This window comes from Sinocyclocheilus anshuiensis, unplaced genomic scaffold, assembly GCF_001515605.1.
Source record: "Sinocyclocheilus anshuiensis isolate Anshui unplaced genomic scaffold, SAMN03320099.WGS_v1.1 scaffold973, whole genome shotgun sequence".
Taxonomy (NCBI): Eukaryota; Metazoa; Chordata; class Actinopteri; order Cypriniformes; family Cyprinidae; genus Sinocyclocheilus; species Sinocyclocheilus anshuiensis.
Window position 1 is genome coordinate 109,553 of NW_015554121.1, and position 17,771 is coordinate 127,323.

The following is a 17,771-nucleotide window of genomic DNA, read 5'->3' on the forward strand; positions in this document are numbered from 1 at the left end:
TAAAAATAATAAACTTCACATTTCAGCCTTTAAACCTTTTTAAGAAAATGGATGTCAAAATTATCAAGCATTATATTAAAGCAATTATTATAAATCAATTATGTTAATTAAATAACATATACATATATTTTACAGTCTTAATTGTTTAGATTTTTATAATGCATTATCTTGATCCATAGGTTCACATTTACAACTGAGTGTTTGCTGCGTAAAAACATGGGTTGATTTTCACTTCGGTCTGAACAAAAACTGCAGACGGGCTTATTGAAAATGCACATTCATTCTCTGCCAGCAGGAGGCGCTGTCTGAACAGCAGAAATATCACGGTTTCACCGTAACAGCTGTAAACAAAACAGCGCAGCCGCTGACTCTGAAATGTGCAGCTCATATTTATTCAATGAAATCATAGCTTTTTGAAGTTTAATCGTCACATTAAGCTATACTGCTATCCTTGTCTTTCCGTCCCCAAAATTAAGGCCTCCTGAAATCATAATTAAGACTTCCTTGTACCTTTTAAGACTTTTTATGGTCTTAAATTTGATTCAACTAAATTTAAGACTTTTTAAGGACCCCCGGAAACCCTGTACATTCACTATATTTGTTTTCATAGTCTTCAATATGCACATTGTTTGTAGGACAACACTGGGCACGATGTGAAATACAGAAAATATATATATATATATTTTTTTTAATAAATCCAAACAGAAAATCGTAGAAAATACTGAGATATATCACCATTCAGCCTAAGGATACAGAGATATGATTTTTTTTGCCCATATCGCCCAGCGCCAGCCTTGGTTGAATGTCATTGGGCTGTTGATTGCATATGCAATGTTTAGCAAGCTGACCTTAGTAAAAAATCCAAAATCTTCAATCTGACATTGTCTGTAGACATCTGTAGCACTTCTGGTGCTTTTACACAGCTCCAAACAGTCCAGCAGAAGGTCTGTGAAAGGAAAAATACATGCACTTTTTGAAGTTGGTGTAAAGGACACGAGTGATCTGTAACTGCGGAAGCTGACTGAAGAAAGCTGTGACATGCACTTAATGAGAATATGAAGAGTGGAAGTGTTTCAGTACCACTGTGGCAGACTGTAATGGCCTGACAGGCCAGCCCATGGATGACAGCAGGCAGGTTAACCTGTTCAGGCAGAACCATGGGGATGTTTTCCTCCAGCATCTGACAGAGGCGCTGGGCCGTGCTGAACAGAACCTGTCCTGTGCTGCAGGTCGAGTGGTGCTGGTACAGCTCCCTGTTGAGGAGGAATTAAAGACACCAGAGAACACATTCAAACGTAAAAGGACAGTTCACACAAGCATGAAAGTGCTGTCATTTACTCAACCACATTCTTACAAAATCACCAAACGTTACATCTTCAGAGCGCAAAAGAAGATTTTCATTTTCTTTCACCAATTTTTGTCCATTTGCTCAAATATGCTTGCTTTTCAAGCAACAACCAACAAGGTCAAACAAGCACAGCTGAATTTCCGTTTACTGTATTTAACGCACTCCATGTACTATATATAGTGTATATAATATATATGTGTATATAAGCAGTCGTGTCTCTTTAAAAAAACTCCGGATAATGCACTCTATTTATATAGTTTACTTTTACAATGTTGTTATGGCAGGGCTCGACGCTAAGGATGTTTCTGCTGGTCCGGTCGAGCCAGTGCTGCAGATTTATACTTGCACTGCCACAAAAAAATTAAATACAATAGTTGCCGTTATCATTGTTTTTGACCCATGGTATCTTTTATTATAATAAATAAGCTTATATGACACCAAAATTTTAGATATCAATTTAATTTTAAAATGATCAATTCTTATTTCATACTACAGCAAAAACTAATAATGTTTGAACTTTATATTTGTTAGTAAAGACAAGTGAACAGTCAGTAAATAAGAGCAAATTATAAGCAGTAGCACAACTGAATATATAGAGCAAAGACACAAATGAAATGATGCTTCAGGAGAGACAGCAGCAGACGGCGTTTCCGTGGCTATAAACAAAGCAGCGCTGCGCTAATAAACACTGCTGTATTCTTCATTATACAGAGCCCAGATGCAGAGAAACACCATCTAATCTGTTCTGAAGACAGTCAGTTCCCCTCAGAAACCCTGATTCCGTGTTTAGGATTTTCTCCCAGTATCTCGCTCATCGTGAGCAGTGATCTTGCTCTGTCTGTACAGTGCTTTCTCCTCTCTGCGCTCGTCTTCAGTGTCTCTGCTCTCTGTGAACACCGTTTGCACACTTCATAGTATTTCCACACAAACGTCATTACATTCTGTTCACACAGAGCTCAGCGCGAAACTGAATGGAGCTGTCTTTCACGTCTTGCTTGAATGCTTTAAAAGCGCTTGAATTTTGAAATAAGCAAAGCTTAAAAACACGTGATAAAGGCTGGTGAGCAGTGGTCACTGATCTCTTTCACGCTGGACCCGAGCCATCGCTCAGTCCTTATCCTCGAGTCCTGCAGAGGATGTGTGTGATCCGTTGAAATGCAGTGTTTGTATTGGTGGCAAATTAAATCATGTGGTCACTACTGAAATAAATCATGTACAGTAAATCCATGTTTTTGGAAACTAGACCAACTTCCACCGTTTCTAACATTTTATTTTATGGCATAATGCACAGATGTTTAATGTGTAATCTAAAATATGGGGAAGTACTGTACAGTAAAGAGCAAGCACACTTGAAATATTTCACTGTAACATGACTCAAATAGCTGGATTTTTATGTCTTTAAGTTTTATGGATATATCAATTTTAGCGGTAACTTATTTCATATTTTTGACACCATCTACAAATGAAAGTAAATGATGCAAACTCTCCCTCTGATGGTGGTTAGTTTCACATGTTTACTGTCATGGCTTTCCCTGACCCTTCATGTGCTGTTATTAGGCTTTGACTGCCTGCTGTATATCTATATATTGTTCAGATGCAATCAAAATTATTCAACCCCTTTGACCTGCAAGACCTTTCGCTGCCGAGAGCAAAACTTTATGAAAACAGTTCAACAAAGGCATCAGTAAACTAATATAGAAAGTTTATTAATACACATTTGAGTAATTCTGAGAATGTAAAGTTGATGAAAAAAAATCTAATTGGCTCTAAACACTCATGTACAGAAGTATTTGACCCCCAAAAGCCGAATCTTTTATTCTGTATATCCTCCAGTAAGTGCTTCGAAGCTTCTGTGGGTTTTCTGCTGCAAGACACTTTAATCTTTACCTTTAGCCATAGACTGTCTAATTTAATAAAATAGTTTATTCCCTATAGTTTTTGTGAGCGCTCTTTTGACTTGGCCATATTTGCAACCAGCTAAAGCACAATCATGGGCTAAATTTGTTTATGTAACCGCTCAAGTAGTGCTGGGTGGTATACCGGTTCATACCGAATACCGGTTTTTATTTTTGTTATGATATGAATTTTGAAAATACCGGGCAGGTTTATTTGTCAACTAGATGAGGAGAGGAGAAATGCAGAGACAAACAGAGAAGCCTATTCTTGACATGCAATTTGAATGATTAAAATGAGTAACGTCTTGCCTATTCTGCGAGGGGTGTGCAAACATAAAAGAACTGCATCTCTCGGTCTTCAGGTTTGCCCTCACCTGAGGATCTGTAAGGCTTTCTCCACGTCTCCAGCATCCAGAGCTCTCAGCGCCAGGTCTGCCCACAGCTCCTGCTCCGTCTTCTGCAGCTGTCTGGCCAGCCGGTGGAGCCCCGCTTCAGTGGACAGGCTCTTCGTCTTCCCATCTGGATCACTGTCCTTCAGATGACCGCTGGAAACCTCGTCAGGGTGCCGTCTTCCTGAGCGCCGCCATGCTTGTGCGTTCTCATATGCAGTGATGAGCTGCTGGTTGAACTTGTGTCTCACTGCTGGATCATCATATTCCTCTGGGGTCAAGAAGATGTCAAAGTCTTCCTGGAGTCAGGAACATTGCAAGACAAACACCCATTGGTTGCTGAACGTTTAGATGTGTTTACAATGTGGCAGTGAATGCCTCAAAATCCATGTATGAATAAACTGAGACCTGAAGATGAGCAATGGCTGTGAACATCTTCAGATTGTTCTCACATTCAGTTTTCTTGAAGGCATCATCTGCAAGAGGAAAAGACAGGACACTTTAACTGTTGAGGATAATCAGTTTAGCTAATCAAAAAATCATGTTTCATGGGCTTCAGGTTATTCTCACACCTGAGGAAAGTCTTCCATTGCATAAGCTACACGGAGTCCTGTTCCCTACTGAGGGAACCAGGCTACATATGTAACCAAGACTTTCTGACACTATGCTAAGCTAACATGCTAGCTAGCCCATATGCACCTGTTGCTAGAAGTGATTATGTTTTGATTAACTTTAAATTAATCCATGAAAGACCATTGGATTTTATTTTTATTTTTTTGGATACAATGGCAAATAAGTTGAAGTGAGAAGTTTGATCGAAGAAATTAAGGACCAAAACAGTATAAAGAGAAATCCATCAGTAAATGAAAAGAGTCATGATTAGCGAGGCTTGTGTGTGTGCAGCGGGACAGAACATGAACAGTCAGCAGAACCAGACTGAATGGATGCTTGGAAGATGCGAGTAAAAGTATATTAGCATTAGAGTCTCCTCTAAATGAGAATCAATACTGTGTGTGCTCACCTGTCTGAATGCTCTGCAGGTACTTTAAAGCTTCAACCATAATCTGCGATATTAGCATTTGTATTTTCTTCTGCTATTGAAAGAAAAAGTGCAAAAATTAATAGGGAAAAAAAAAATTCATACAGACAACAAATCCTACTTTAGTATGCAGATTTTTATTTTTGCATTGCAACATTATACCAGTTAAAATCAAAATGAGAATTTTAATGTAGAGAATATAATAATTTATATGATTTGAAAGTCTTTGTGAGGTTCACTGTCTTTCTCTGACCTCTTGAGAAACGTGCCGCTTGTCTTGAAGTTCAAGTCTTGCCCAGCAGGCCATGCGCTCGATCACAAGCTCTGCTTCAGGATGGAGCAGGTTCTTCAGCAGAGCGACGCACTTCTCCCTCTGCAAACACAACACAATCTCACAACACTCAACACTTCCAGCTCAAACTCAGAGTTATGCTTTTACACTACAGTTAAAATCACTTTGTTAGAGATATGCATGTACCCTGGAGAAACTCCATTAATAACCCCGAATCAGTTTTTCTGAGCTGGATAGTGTAAGTAGCTCAGGTCCTTGGCATCATTTCAGGAAGATGGCTTGTTCTATTCCACCTAATTACAACTTTATTTGACTCTATAATACAAGTTCTGTTCATATGTCTCCCTTATGGACTTATTATTAAATCATTAAAATGACTATTATAACAAATTGTAGCACTTGTTATTTTACTGAAGGCTCATGAAGTCTCAGTCTCCTGGGAGCGCTTGCATCGCGAGAACATCTGGAAAGTTGTGGAAACACTATCGTGGACATTTTTTTTTCTTATTGGAATGCTTATATTTTATTGGATTTTCCATTCACCACTATATAAATGAACCCATTTGTGATGACTTCAGCTTCTAAAAAGAGTTAGTGAGGGTCTATGATGTTTTTACAGCAGCCAGTTCTGTGGGAGCATCACCTTATTGTGCTGGATGAGATGGATGCAGTGAAGATGGTGGATCTCTGCTGGGTTTAGTTTGTAGGCCTCGATTAACTTCAGCGAGTCCTCGAGAGAGGTGGGCAGGTCCTGTTTTAGGATGTGCCTCACAAGCATCTGAGCAAAGCAAACCACAGTAAAATACTAGCCACTTGCAGGAACAGAGAGGACAACACAACGATCTGTGGTCTAACCCGTCATGGAATAGTCAACTGTTAAATATAAAACACATAACAGGACATCTAAAGCTGAAGACAAACTCACCATGACATCACGAGCGTTAGAAAGGGCTAAGCTGCGGATGCCGTAGCATCTGAGAAGCTTCTTTATTTCCATCAGTCTGTACCCCTCTCTCAGCAGCTCCTGCCTGTAGATGCGAAACACTCATGAATCACAAACTATACTCCATCACACGTTACACACTCTGTAACTTACTCACGAATAGTGCTAACTGAATGTGATGTGTGTTGCTAACAGGAACATGTTATCTGGAGCCTACAGATAATGACTATCACTCAATAAGAAGAGGAGAAGAGGCTGCTTGATGCTTTAGCGCTCCACTCACTTCGGATGCTGCTTCTCCAGGTGCTGCTGAACGAGCTTCTCCACCGTGTCACTCCAGGGCACCACCGCCTTGTACATGATCTCAATCACAGCATCCATCACCTTCTGAAACACGGCCAAACGCCAGCTTTAGCCAACAGAGCCTACTGTGCTCAGAAACAGGAGTTTACAGTAACCCTGACTAACCCTACTCCACTCCACTGCAGTGTCTAGCTCTCAGACCGCTGTCGGCGAGAGGGAAAAGTGTAGCAATGAGATGCACACAGTTCAAAGTTAAAATGAGTCATTTAAAGTAGTAATGATTTTAACATTAAATAGGTCTGAACTGCAAATTATACCTTTTAACCTTTAGCTTTCCTTTAATATGAGCTCTTAATTATACAACAAATGATTTTCAGAACCAATTTCAATACCATAGCAAAAAAAATTAAATGAAAATAAAAATGAATGAAATCAGTTCATTATTAATCCTAATAATATTTTAAAATATTGGCATGTATCCAAAAGGGTCAGGTGACAGCTGTGTGCATCACTTCTGATTGGCCACAGCACATCTCTGCTCGTGGAGAGAGTGATAACCCTGCAGTGAAGTGACTAGAGAGGACTGAACTCGGTGCTAACAGAGCTGCTGAGGGGCACGGATTACAGAATCGACTTTGTACAGAAGTACTACTAGCCTACTTTTGACAATAATCAAAATCATTAGTTAACAAGTTACTGAATTACTCTTAACAGCTGCTTTCAAGTTCACTACAAACATTACTAACCGGCTAATGTGTTGTGCTCTTTTACAGGCCAAACTCTCTGTAGCCATTTTAAATTAGAGGCAAACACTGCACTTTAATCACAATCCAAATAAAGATGCTGCATACAAGAGCAGTTTCTGATTTAAATGAGATTCAGTTAGATGAAGTTTCAAAACCTGAAGCAAAAACACAATGGTCTGACTTTATCGATGCACCGATAGCACTTTTTCCAGAACGAGGCTGATACTTGTATTTTTGGTACTTGCGATACTGAGTACCATTACCTGCATTTAATTTGTGATTTGTAAAAATACTGGGTACAGAAACCCAAAGAATATGAATAATGTTAGTTGGCTTAGTTGATTTAGCAAACAGATATTTCCTTCAGTTATTTTCACACTTAATTACGCCCATTAAAATGTACTGTACAAGCTTGTGTTACAGTCTCTGGTTACTTTATTGCTCTATCGCAGCGGTTCCTAAACTACGGGGCGCGAGAGAATAACGATCTGTGTGCAAACATGCAGGCCCATCCATCTCACTAAAAACAGGTTGCAAGTAATATTCTTTATTAATAACTGAAATGTTGATGTTTTCTAATATACAGTCAGGGCTTGACATTAACGCTCGTCAGATGCGGAGCTCCACATTAATGCTCGTCTGGGACAGGAGGATATTTTCAGGCGAGAATGATTCTGATTTTCATTCTGATAATAATAGTAAATAATAATGTATTGACAGTAACAGTCTCGTCTGAGTGTGAGAGAATCTCGTGGAGAAATCAAAACAAATGAACACAACTGCACACAGAAGAAACTTACTGTGGTAAATATGTAGTTTTTATGTTTATAACATATAGCCTAGTTCAGCAACACGACACGTTCTCCCTGAAAACCACAACTGCAAACTTGACATTGATTTCATACAAGACTACAAACGAGTAGTTAATATTAAGTGACTTACATTTTAGTACAATATTATCAATGTTGACTGTTTTTGCTCGATTTGGTTAAAATAGTTCAAACAGAGATCGCAGCAGAACAGTCGCGCATAGAGGAGTGACACAGCGGTGTTTCTTTACTGAACGATTCGTGTTTTTGAATGAATAATTTGAGTCAATGATTCAGTGAATGAATTCATTCTTGAATGAATCAGCCATCTGAATGAATCATTTGAATGAACGACTCAATGACTCACTCATTAAAACAGTCACTTGCTGCCACCTGCTGGCGGTTTACTTTCATGTTTAAAAGTAGCTTATCTTTGCATTTTTTCCAACATTTCATATTTGTATATTTAAAAAAAAAAAAACTGGTTTAAAACAGCAAGCTCATAACATGCTGTAATTGTACAGTTTAATGCATTCATGCTACATTTCAGCTTCATTAAACTGTATGTAAATGCATCTAAATGCCACTTCTGATTCTTCAGCAGTGGAAAGATCGGTTTTGTTAATACTGATTTCATTTGATTGGTAACAGCCCTATAGTGTCTTATTATATTAAGTGAAATTATTTAATAAAATGCAAGAATTTGATATGAAAGATGACGCATGCATTTAATAAGGTTAGGGAAAATGCCCTTTAAATAGGCAAAAAAATGACCTGGAAATCAATTTAAATAAATGTTAGTATGCAGTAACTTTAGTCATATTAAACGTAATTACCCAACAACAAAACTGTGGCCAGTGAAAATGCTAAGTGGCTAGTAATTTTGGAAAACCACTCGCCACAGTGGCTGGTGAGTTAATGTCTAGCCCTGTATACAGTGAATATCTGCATTATTGCAGTTAAGATGTTGTGTTTAACCGGAGTACGGTGGTGCGGTGCTGACAGACAGCTGTCAAACTCTCTATCATATCTCATCTTTAATTTAATAGCGCATTAGAGCTGCTCCATTGCAGCGGCTCAGTACTGTAATCACAAGACGTTTTCTTGTAACGATGCAGGGAATGGTATACTGTACATAAATCTTGTAACAGCGATGAACACATTTTCTGAATATAAGTAGAGTTTTTTTATCATCCGACACGTGCTGCGACTTATATTCCAAAGCACTCATATAATGCAATTAATATCAAGCTATCAGAACACATTTGTATTGGTGCAGAACGAGAGACGCGTACAGCATCACCACAGCACTTCACACAGGCTGCTACTTTCACTTTAGATAGTCGTGTATGCTTGACGTTTAGAATAAATGTTTATGGTGAATGCCCCTATAATTTGTTTGTTTTATATTTACGGTTTAGTTTTAATCCGAATGACGCATGTGTTAAGTGAGCGAACAGCGATCAAGATCGTGCAACAGAAGTGCGCGCTCTCTCTCCTTACCATCAAGTAACTTGTGTAACTTGTGCATTGTTTTATTTGCTTGCTTTTGGCATATCTGACCAAACTACAGGCTTTCCAGGGATGTCTGTGAGGAAGGGAAATCTCTGATTATCAGCTCGTGCACATCAGCTGTATCGGCGTGAATACTGAACGTTTAGCATTATATTATTGACATACATGTAGTTCATAGGCGTGCTTAATCTCTAATAACTCCATTCTACTCTCTGTTTGTCTGGACACAGCTCTGTATCTGGGCATTTTAATGAGTACGAGTACAGGAGAGCAGAATCAGGTCCAGTATGGTATCGGTGCATCCACAGAAATTATGCTACATAAAAACATCTGAACGAAACAAACCGTAGGAGCTCTGAATGAGACGCAGATTCACTCTGGTTTATGGCCATTCAAATGTTTTCTAACATGGTTTCGGGCCAGTGGTAAACCGTTCGTTCTTGGCTAAAGGAAAACTTTATATAAAAAAATGAAATAATAATTTTCCAGTACGACAAGATTTTCCAGGACATTTGACATTTTCCAGGATGCGTGGGAACCCTGCTGCTACGTACAGGATGTTTTGGTAACACTTTAGTTTAGGGACCAAATCTCACTATTAACTAGTTGCTTATTAGCATGCCTATTATTAACATATTGGCTGTTTATTAGTACTTATAAAGCATTTCTTCTACATGACCATATTCTGCATCCCTAATCATACCCTTTACCTAAACCTAACAACTACCTTACTCACTATTAATAAGCAGCAAATTAGGAGTTTGAGGTGAGAGTCGTAGTTAATGGTGTTAATAGCGAGACTTGGACCTTAAAATAAAGTGAGACCGAGGTTTATATAGTACACTGATCTGTTACATGTCTAAAGATCAAGCGAGATTTGACTCCTCAGTTCATGATCTCGTTAAAAGCACTGATACCTCTCCATCCCACGAGAAGCGTGTTTCAGTCAGGATCAGCGAGGAAGGCCAGACGGTTTTCTCAAAGAAGGGTTCGGGGCTTTAAATGGGTATTTTTGGTTTTGGCACAGTGAGTACAGATGCATCACTAGTTGTGAATGAATAAAGCTTCTATATAAACCCACTGTGATTGTGTGTATCAGTATACGGTGATCTCACATTCGTGTCTGTCATGCAGCGCAGCACAGCCACAGCTTTGGCCTCCCATTCAGTGAAGAGAGAAGTGATCTGAGAACTGCAGCAGTCTAGCAGCTCCTGAAAAATAAACGCATCAAAACAATCAATCAAACTTATCATAACAATTCATTCAAAAGAAGGCCTGGTCCCTAGAGATAGACTTGCACACTCCTGATGTACTGTATAATGTGTACAAACATATCAAGGACAGGCCAAATCCTTAGCATTGTGCTAGGAGTCTGAATGCACAAGTGTTTATCAGGTTTATATTAACCTGTAAAAGACACAAGGCGGCTACAAAAACAGGTTTTGAACTAATACCAAACTAATAACCTAATTAATTGCAACCTTGACATTAAAAGGTGTAACTAATATATTTGTAATTACTATAAATACATTTGCTAACAGAGCTGCTGAGGGGCACGGATTACAGAATCGACTTTGTACAGAAGTACTACTAGCCTACTTTTGACAATAATCAAAATCATTAGTTAACAAGTTACTGAATTACTCTTAACAGCTGCTTTCAAGTTCACTACAAACATTACTAACCGGCTAATGTGTTGTGCTCTTTTACAGGCCAAACTCTCTGTAGCCATTTTAAATTAGAGGCAAACACTGCACTTTAATCACAATCCAAATAAAGATGCTGCATACAAGAGCAGTTTCTGATTTAAATGAGATTCAGTTAGATGAAGTTTCAAAACCTGAAGCAAAAACACAATGGTCTGACTTTATCGATGCACCGATAGCACTTTTTCCAGAACGAGGCTGATACTTGTATTTTTGGTACTTGCGATACTGAGTACCATTACCTGCATTTAATTTGTGATTTGTAAAAATACTGGGTACAGAAACCCAAAGAATATGAATAATGTTAGTTGGCTTAGTTGATTTAGCAAACAGATATTTCCTTCAGTTATTTTCACACTTAATTACGCCCATTAAAATGTACTGTACAAGCTTGTGTTACAGTCTCTGGTTACTTTATTGCTCTATCGCAGCGGTTCCTAAACTACGGGGCGCGAGAGAATAACGATCTGTGTGCAAACATGCAGGCCCATCCATCTCACTAAAAACAGGTTGCAAGTAATATTCTTTATTAATAACTGAAATGTTGATGTTTTCTAATATACAGTCAGGGCTTGACATTAACGCTCGTCAGATGCGGAGCTCCACATTAATGCTCGTCTGGGACAGGAGGATATTTTCAGGCGAGAATGATTCTGATTTTCATTCTGATAATAATAGTAAATAATAATGTATTGACAGTAACAGTCTCGTCTGAGTGTGAGAGAATCTCGTGGAGAAATCAAAACAAATGAACACAACTGCACACAGAAGAAACTTACTGTGGTAAATATGTAGTTTTTATGTTTATAACATATAGCCTAGTTCAGCAACACGACACGTTCTCCCTGAAAACCACAACTGCAAACTTGACATTGATTTCATACAAGACTACAAACGAGTAGTTAATATTAAGTGACTTACATTTTAGTACAATATTATCAATGTTGACTGTTTTTGCTCGATTTGGTTAAAATAGTTCAAACAGAGATCGCAGCAGAACAGTCGCGCATAGAGGAGTGACACAGCGGTGTTTCTTTACTGAACGATTCGTGTTTTTGAATGAATAATTTGAGTCAATGATTCAGTGAATGAATTCATTCTTGAATGAATCAGCCATCTGAATGAATCATTTGAATGAACGACTCAATGACTCACTCATTAAAACAGTCACTTGCTGCCACCTGCTGGCGGTTTACTTTCATGTTTAAAAGTAGCTTATCTTTGCATTTTTTCCAACATTTCATATTTGTATATTTAAAAAAAAAAAAAACTGGTTTAAAACAGCAAGCTCATAACATGCTGTAATTGTACAGTTTAATGCATTCATGCTACATTTCAGCTTCATTAAACTGTATGTAAATGCATCTAAATGCCACTTCTGATTCTTCAGCAGTGGAAAGATCGGTTTTGTTAATACTGATTTCATTTGATTGGTAACAGCCCTATAGTGTCTTATTATATTAAGTGAAATTATTTAATAAAATGCAAGAATTTGATATGAAAGATGACGCATGCATTTAATAAGGTTAGGGAAAATGCCCTTTAAATAGGCAAAAAAATGACCTGGAAATCAATTTAAATAAATGTTAGTATGCAGTAACTTTAGTCATATTAAACGTAATTACCCAACAACAAAACTGTGGCCAGTGAAAATGCTAAGTGGCTAGTAATTTTGGAAAACCACTCGCCACAGTGGCTGGTGAGTTAATGTCTAGCCCTGTATACAGTGAATATCTGCATTATTGCAGTTAAGATGTTGTGTTTAACCGGAGTACGGTGGTGCGGTGCTGACAGACAGCTGTCAAACTCTCTATCATATCTCATCTTTAATTTAATAGCGCATTAGAGCTGCTCCATTGCAGCGGCTCAGTACTGTAATCACAAGACGTTTTCTTGTAACGATGCAGGGAATGGTATACTGTACATAAATCTTGTAACAGCGATGAACACATTTTCTGAATATAAGTAGAGTTTTTTTATCATCCGACACGTGCTGCGACTTATATTCCAAAGCACTCATATAATGCAATTAATATCAAGCTATCAGAACACATTTGTATTGGTGCAGAACGAGAGACGCGTACAGCATCACCACAGCACTTCACACAGGCTGCTACTTTCACTTTAGATAGTCGTGTATGCTTGACGTTTAGAATAAATGTTTATGGTGAATGCCCCTATAATTTGTTTGTTTTATATTTACGGTTTAGTTTTAATCCGAATGACGCATGTGTTAAGTGAGCGAACAGCGATCAAGATCGTGCAACAGAAGTGCGCGCTCTCTCTCCTTACCATCAAGTAACTTGTGTAACTTGTGCATTGTTTTATTTGCTTGCTTTTGGCATATCTGACCAAACTACAGGCTTTCCAGGGATGTCTGTGAGGAAGGGAAATCTCTGATTATCAGCTCGTGCACATCAGCTGTATCGGCGTGAATACTGAACGTTTAGCATTATATTATTGACATACATGTAGTTCATAGGCGTGCTTAATCTCTAATAACTCCATTCTACTCTCTGTTTGTCTGGACACAGCTCTGTATCTGGGCATTTTAATGAGTACGAGTACAGGAGAGCAGAATCAGGTCCAGTATGGTATCGGTGCATCCACAGAAATTATGCTACATAAAAACATCTGAACGAAACAAACCGTAGGAGCTCTGAATGAGACGCAGATTCACTCTGGTTTATGGCCATTCAAATGTTTTCTAACATGGTTTCGGGCCAGTGGTAAACCGTTCGTTCTTGGCTAAAGGAAAACTTTATATAAAAAAATGAAATAATAATTTTCCAGTACGACAAGATTTTCCAGGACATTTGACATTTTCCAGGATGCGTGGGAACCCTGCTGCTACGTACAGGATGTTTTGGTAACACTTTAGTTTAGGGACCAAATCTCACTATTAACTAGTTGCTTATTAGCATGCCTATTATTAACATATTGGCTGTTTATTAGTACTTATAAAGCATTTCTTCTACATGACCATATTCTGCATCCCTAATCATACCCTTTACCTAAACCTAACAACTACCTTACTCACTATTAATAAGCAGCAAATTAGGAGTTTGAGGTGAGAGTCGTAGTTAATGGTGTTAATAGCGAGACTTGGACCTTAAAATAAAGTGAGACCGAGGTTTATATAGTACACTGATCTGTTACATGTCTAAAGATCAAGCGAGATTTGACTCCTCAGTTCATGATCTCGTTAAAAGCACTGATACCTCTCCATCCCACGAGAAGCGTGTTTCAGTCAGGATCAGCGAGGAAGGCCAGACGGTTTTCTCAAAGAAGGGTTCGGGGCTTTAAATGGGTATTTTTGGTTTTGGCACAGTGAGTACAGATGCATCACTAGTTGTGAATGAATAAAGCTTCTATATAAACCCACTGTGATTGTGTGTATCAGTATACGGTGATCTCACATTCGTGTCTGTCATGCAGCGCAGCACAGCCACAGCTTTGGCCTCCCATTCAGTGAAGAGAGAAGTGATCTGAGAACTGCAGCAGTCTAGCAGCTCCTGAAAAATAAACGCATCAAAACAATCAATCAAACTTATCATAACAATTCATTCAAAAGAAGGCCTGGTCCCTAGAGATAGACTTGCACACTCCTGATGTACTGTATAATGTGTACAAACATATCAAGGACAGGCCAAATCCTTAGCATTGTGCTAGGAGTCTGAATGCACAAGTGTTTATCAGGTTTATATTAACCTGTAAAAGACACAAGGCGGCTACAAAAACAGGTTTTGAACTAATACCAAACTAATAACCTAATTAATTGCAACCTTGACATTAAAAGGTGTAACTAATATATTTGTAATTACTATAAATACATTTACTAGGAATGGGAAAACGGAGTTAATTTCTTGGATTAGTTTTGACTGATTTGCATGGTGTCTTTTATTCCTCTTACCTGTTTAAATGCATGTGTCTTTAAAAGAGTCTGTAAATTAAAGCAGCATGGCACGCAAACGCTCTCACTCTCACCAGTGCTGGGCTTTCACTCGGACTGTATGCTCACTGTTGGACTCTAGCTTTGGCACTATCAACACACTCGGACTGTTTTAGGGTATGGTGTCATGGACTATGCTTTTAACAGTCTGAGGTTTCCTAGTTTTATTGTGTTGTTTTATGTTTCATGTGAATATTGTAAATACACATTTGATTTTCAGTTTATAATTGTTGTCTGTCTCTTCTTCTTAAACACTCCCAAGCTCTCTCACAGTACAATCTGACCCCATTTAAACTGATGTAAAATAATACCCCAAAATACTTATATTCAATTTAATCTTATATCTAACTGCTATTTATTATATACAGCCTATAATATTCATACTTGAATAAAAAGCAGAGTCATCTCGTCGGTCCAACGCGCTCTCTGGAATAGTGTGCTTTGAGTTCATAAACAACAACAGCATGCAATGCAAGATCCTTTATATAAAAAAACTAAAATATATAATTTTAAAATGAATAAATATGAAAATTAGGGTAAAATATCTATCCATCTATGATCAAACATATCTGTAAAATAAAGAGATTAATTTAAATGGCAACTTCTTGATTCTGTTTTTGAATTGTTCACAAATAAAGAGATTGTTAAACATTTTAGGGAGTAAACACTAACTAACAGTGCACTCAGTAATCTGCTAAGTTTGCATGCACTGGAAATCATTGTTTCATTGTCACTCAATCATCATAACGATGCTTTACTGATGATCTGTGCAGCCCTCAGTGAAGAGCACAGAGAAACCCGTCTGACCTTGATGTAGTGTAAGAGGGTCTGGTCCAGGTCCAATCCGTTCTCAAGAGCATAGGGTTGAACACTGCTCTTAATCACAGCAGGAACCAGCTCCGGGGCCTGCACCTTATCCAGCATCAGGAAGGCCATGCTGCGCGTGCTTCCCTGCCACAGCACACACACAGAGAGAAAACAGCTCATCCGGGAATACTGAGAGCGTTCACGACTCTCACAGAGAAATACAACAGAGAGAGATTGATAACGGCAGTCAGAGGAGAGAACAATGCTAAATTCACCATCACTCTTACAATCGCTGTATTAGAAATACCCTTGGCAGCGTTAACTCGTTTTTTTTTATATATATATATATATATATATTTGTTTTTAACTCTGAATTTATGATGCTGATGACTGTGGAAAGGGTCCATCGAGCTAAAATTAAAATAGAGCTGCAATAGAAATGACAGAGTAAAGGACTGATAATAACTGATAATAATGAATGATGATTTGTAAATGTCTGTAATGTATGATCTGTATGATTTGTAAATCATTGCTTTACACAGAGCACTGCTCTGAGCACCACAAATTAAATCCTCTATCAAATCACGCAGGGACTACAAACACTGAACCTCATATGCAAACCTGAAATAATTAAGAAATTGCCATCACTGTAATATTTCACTGTATATTCATAAGTATTTTACACAGCACTGGGTTTTTTTGGGGTTTTACTAACAAATGAATAGGTTTTCTAAAACTATTATTATAACTTTGTTTTTAATGTGTTATTTTTATCGCAGTCTTTCACAGCCAGTGTTTCACATACTCACCCTTTCGTAGTCGGACAGTGACAGACGGCAGCTGTATTTGGAGTCGAGCTCACACAGCTGTCTGAGGTTAGCCACCAGTGACCGCAGGTTTAGCACTTCTTCTGATACACAGTTTTCAGCCTGAAAAACAATGTCATTCTCATCTGAGCACAAACGCATCGTTCTGGTCAGTGCTACTATTTCTCACAATGACTTACCAGGAATGTGGTCAAACAGATTAAAAATGTGGGACAAACTTGACATTTACCAAACCCATAGACCTCCAGAGGGAAGGCAGGCCAAGTTCAGCCAGGACCAGTCCATTATGAGGCCAGTCACTCTATTAGAAAACAAATCAATCAATAAATGAGTACATAACTAACCTGAGAGAGAAAGAGTCGTTGCATTTACTTCGGCCCATTCGCAGCAGGTCCACCAGACAAAGACTTTAAAGCTTAACTTCACTGAGGGTCAATGATTTTTATGACTATACATCAATTATGACACTTTGGCTAATTAAATTAGTTAAAAAGTGACGTGACATGTGGCCAAGTATGGTGACCCATACTCGGAATTAGTGCTCTGCATTTACCCATCCAAAGTGCGCACACACAGCAGTGAACACACACACACCGTGAACACACACTCATCAGAACGCAATGCTCTGTTTGAATAGGTGTGGCGGATTGTAGACCCGGAAGTAAACGCCCACTGCTATGATTGGCTAACAGTTGTGTATGTTTGACAGCCTACATCCTTCATAGATGGGCGCTGCTGTGATTTAGGTTAAAAACACATAAATACTCAGTACATATCAAACGATCTGTAATAACAGACAGAGCAATAGTGATCACATAATAAAAACAGTTACTCACACTGCGACATTACTGTCTGATCCAATATATTCAGCACAGCATCGCCTTTTAGTTTCAAACTTTGTGCCTTGTTTGTAAACTAATCCGCAGTCAAATTAAGTGAACAAAGGACAGTTTTCTTACTGACGCATTATCATTAAAAATAAAGTTCATCCTCTCTTTCCTAATGTTGGGATCAGCAAAGACTGTTTTTCCACAGATTGGCACTGAACAACGTCTTGTCTTCGGAGCATCTTTATCGTTTGTTTCTGTGTAGACCCGCGTTTGCCTCTCTCGTTATTTCTACTACTGTACATGTGCGAATCGGTGGGCGGAGCTAAACAGGCAGTGATGTAGAATCGGTGGGCGGGGCTAAACAGGCAGT

General features: G+C 38.4%; 1 protein-coding gene across 1 annotated transcript in view; it reads right to left on the reverse strand.

Moving 5' to 3' along the window:
- Positions 1-17,771, reverse strand: part of kntc1 (kinetochore associated 1) — a gene marked incomplete at its 5' end in the record, with an annotated part of 76,753 nt that overhangs the window by 42,988 nt on the left and 15,994 nt on the right. Inside the window, 13 exons of the mRNA XM_016462490.1 lie at positions 849-946; positions 1,081-1,253; positions 3,618-3,931; positions 4,041-4,108; positions 4,654-4,726; positions 4,925-5,044; positions 5,607-5,741; positions 5,889-5,991; positions 6,190-6,293; positions 14,405-14,500; positions 15,745-15,888; positions 16,554-16,673; positions 16,801-16,872. Coding sequence (XP_016317976.1) covers positions 849-946; positions 1,081-1,253; positions 3,618-3,931; positions 4,041-4,108; positions 4,654-4,726; positions 4,925-5,044; positions 5,607-5,741; positions 5,889-5,991; positions 6,190-6,293; positions 14,405-14,500; positions 15,745-15,888; positions 16,554-16,673; positions 16,801-16,872 — 1,620 coding nt within the window. The remainder of the gene's footprint in view (positions 1-848; positions 947-1,080; positions 1,254-3,617; positions 3,932-4,040; positions 4,109-4,653; positions 4,727-4,924; positions 5,045-5,606; positions 5,742-5,888; positions 5,992-6,189; positions 6,294-14,404; positions 14,501-15,744; positions 15,889-16,553; positions 16,674-16,800; positions 16,873-17,771) is intronic.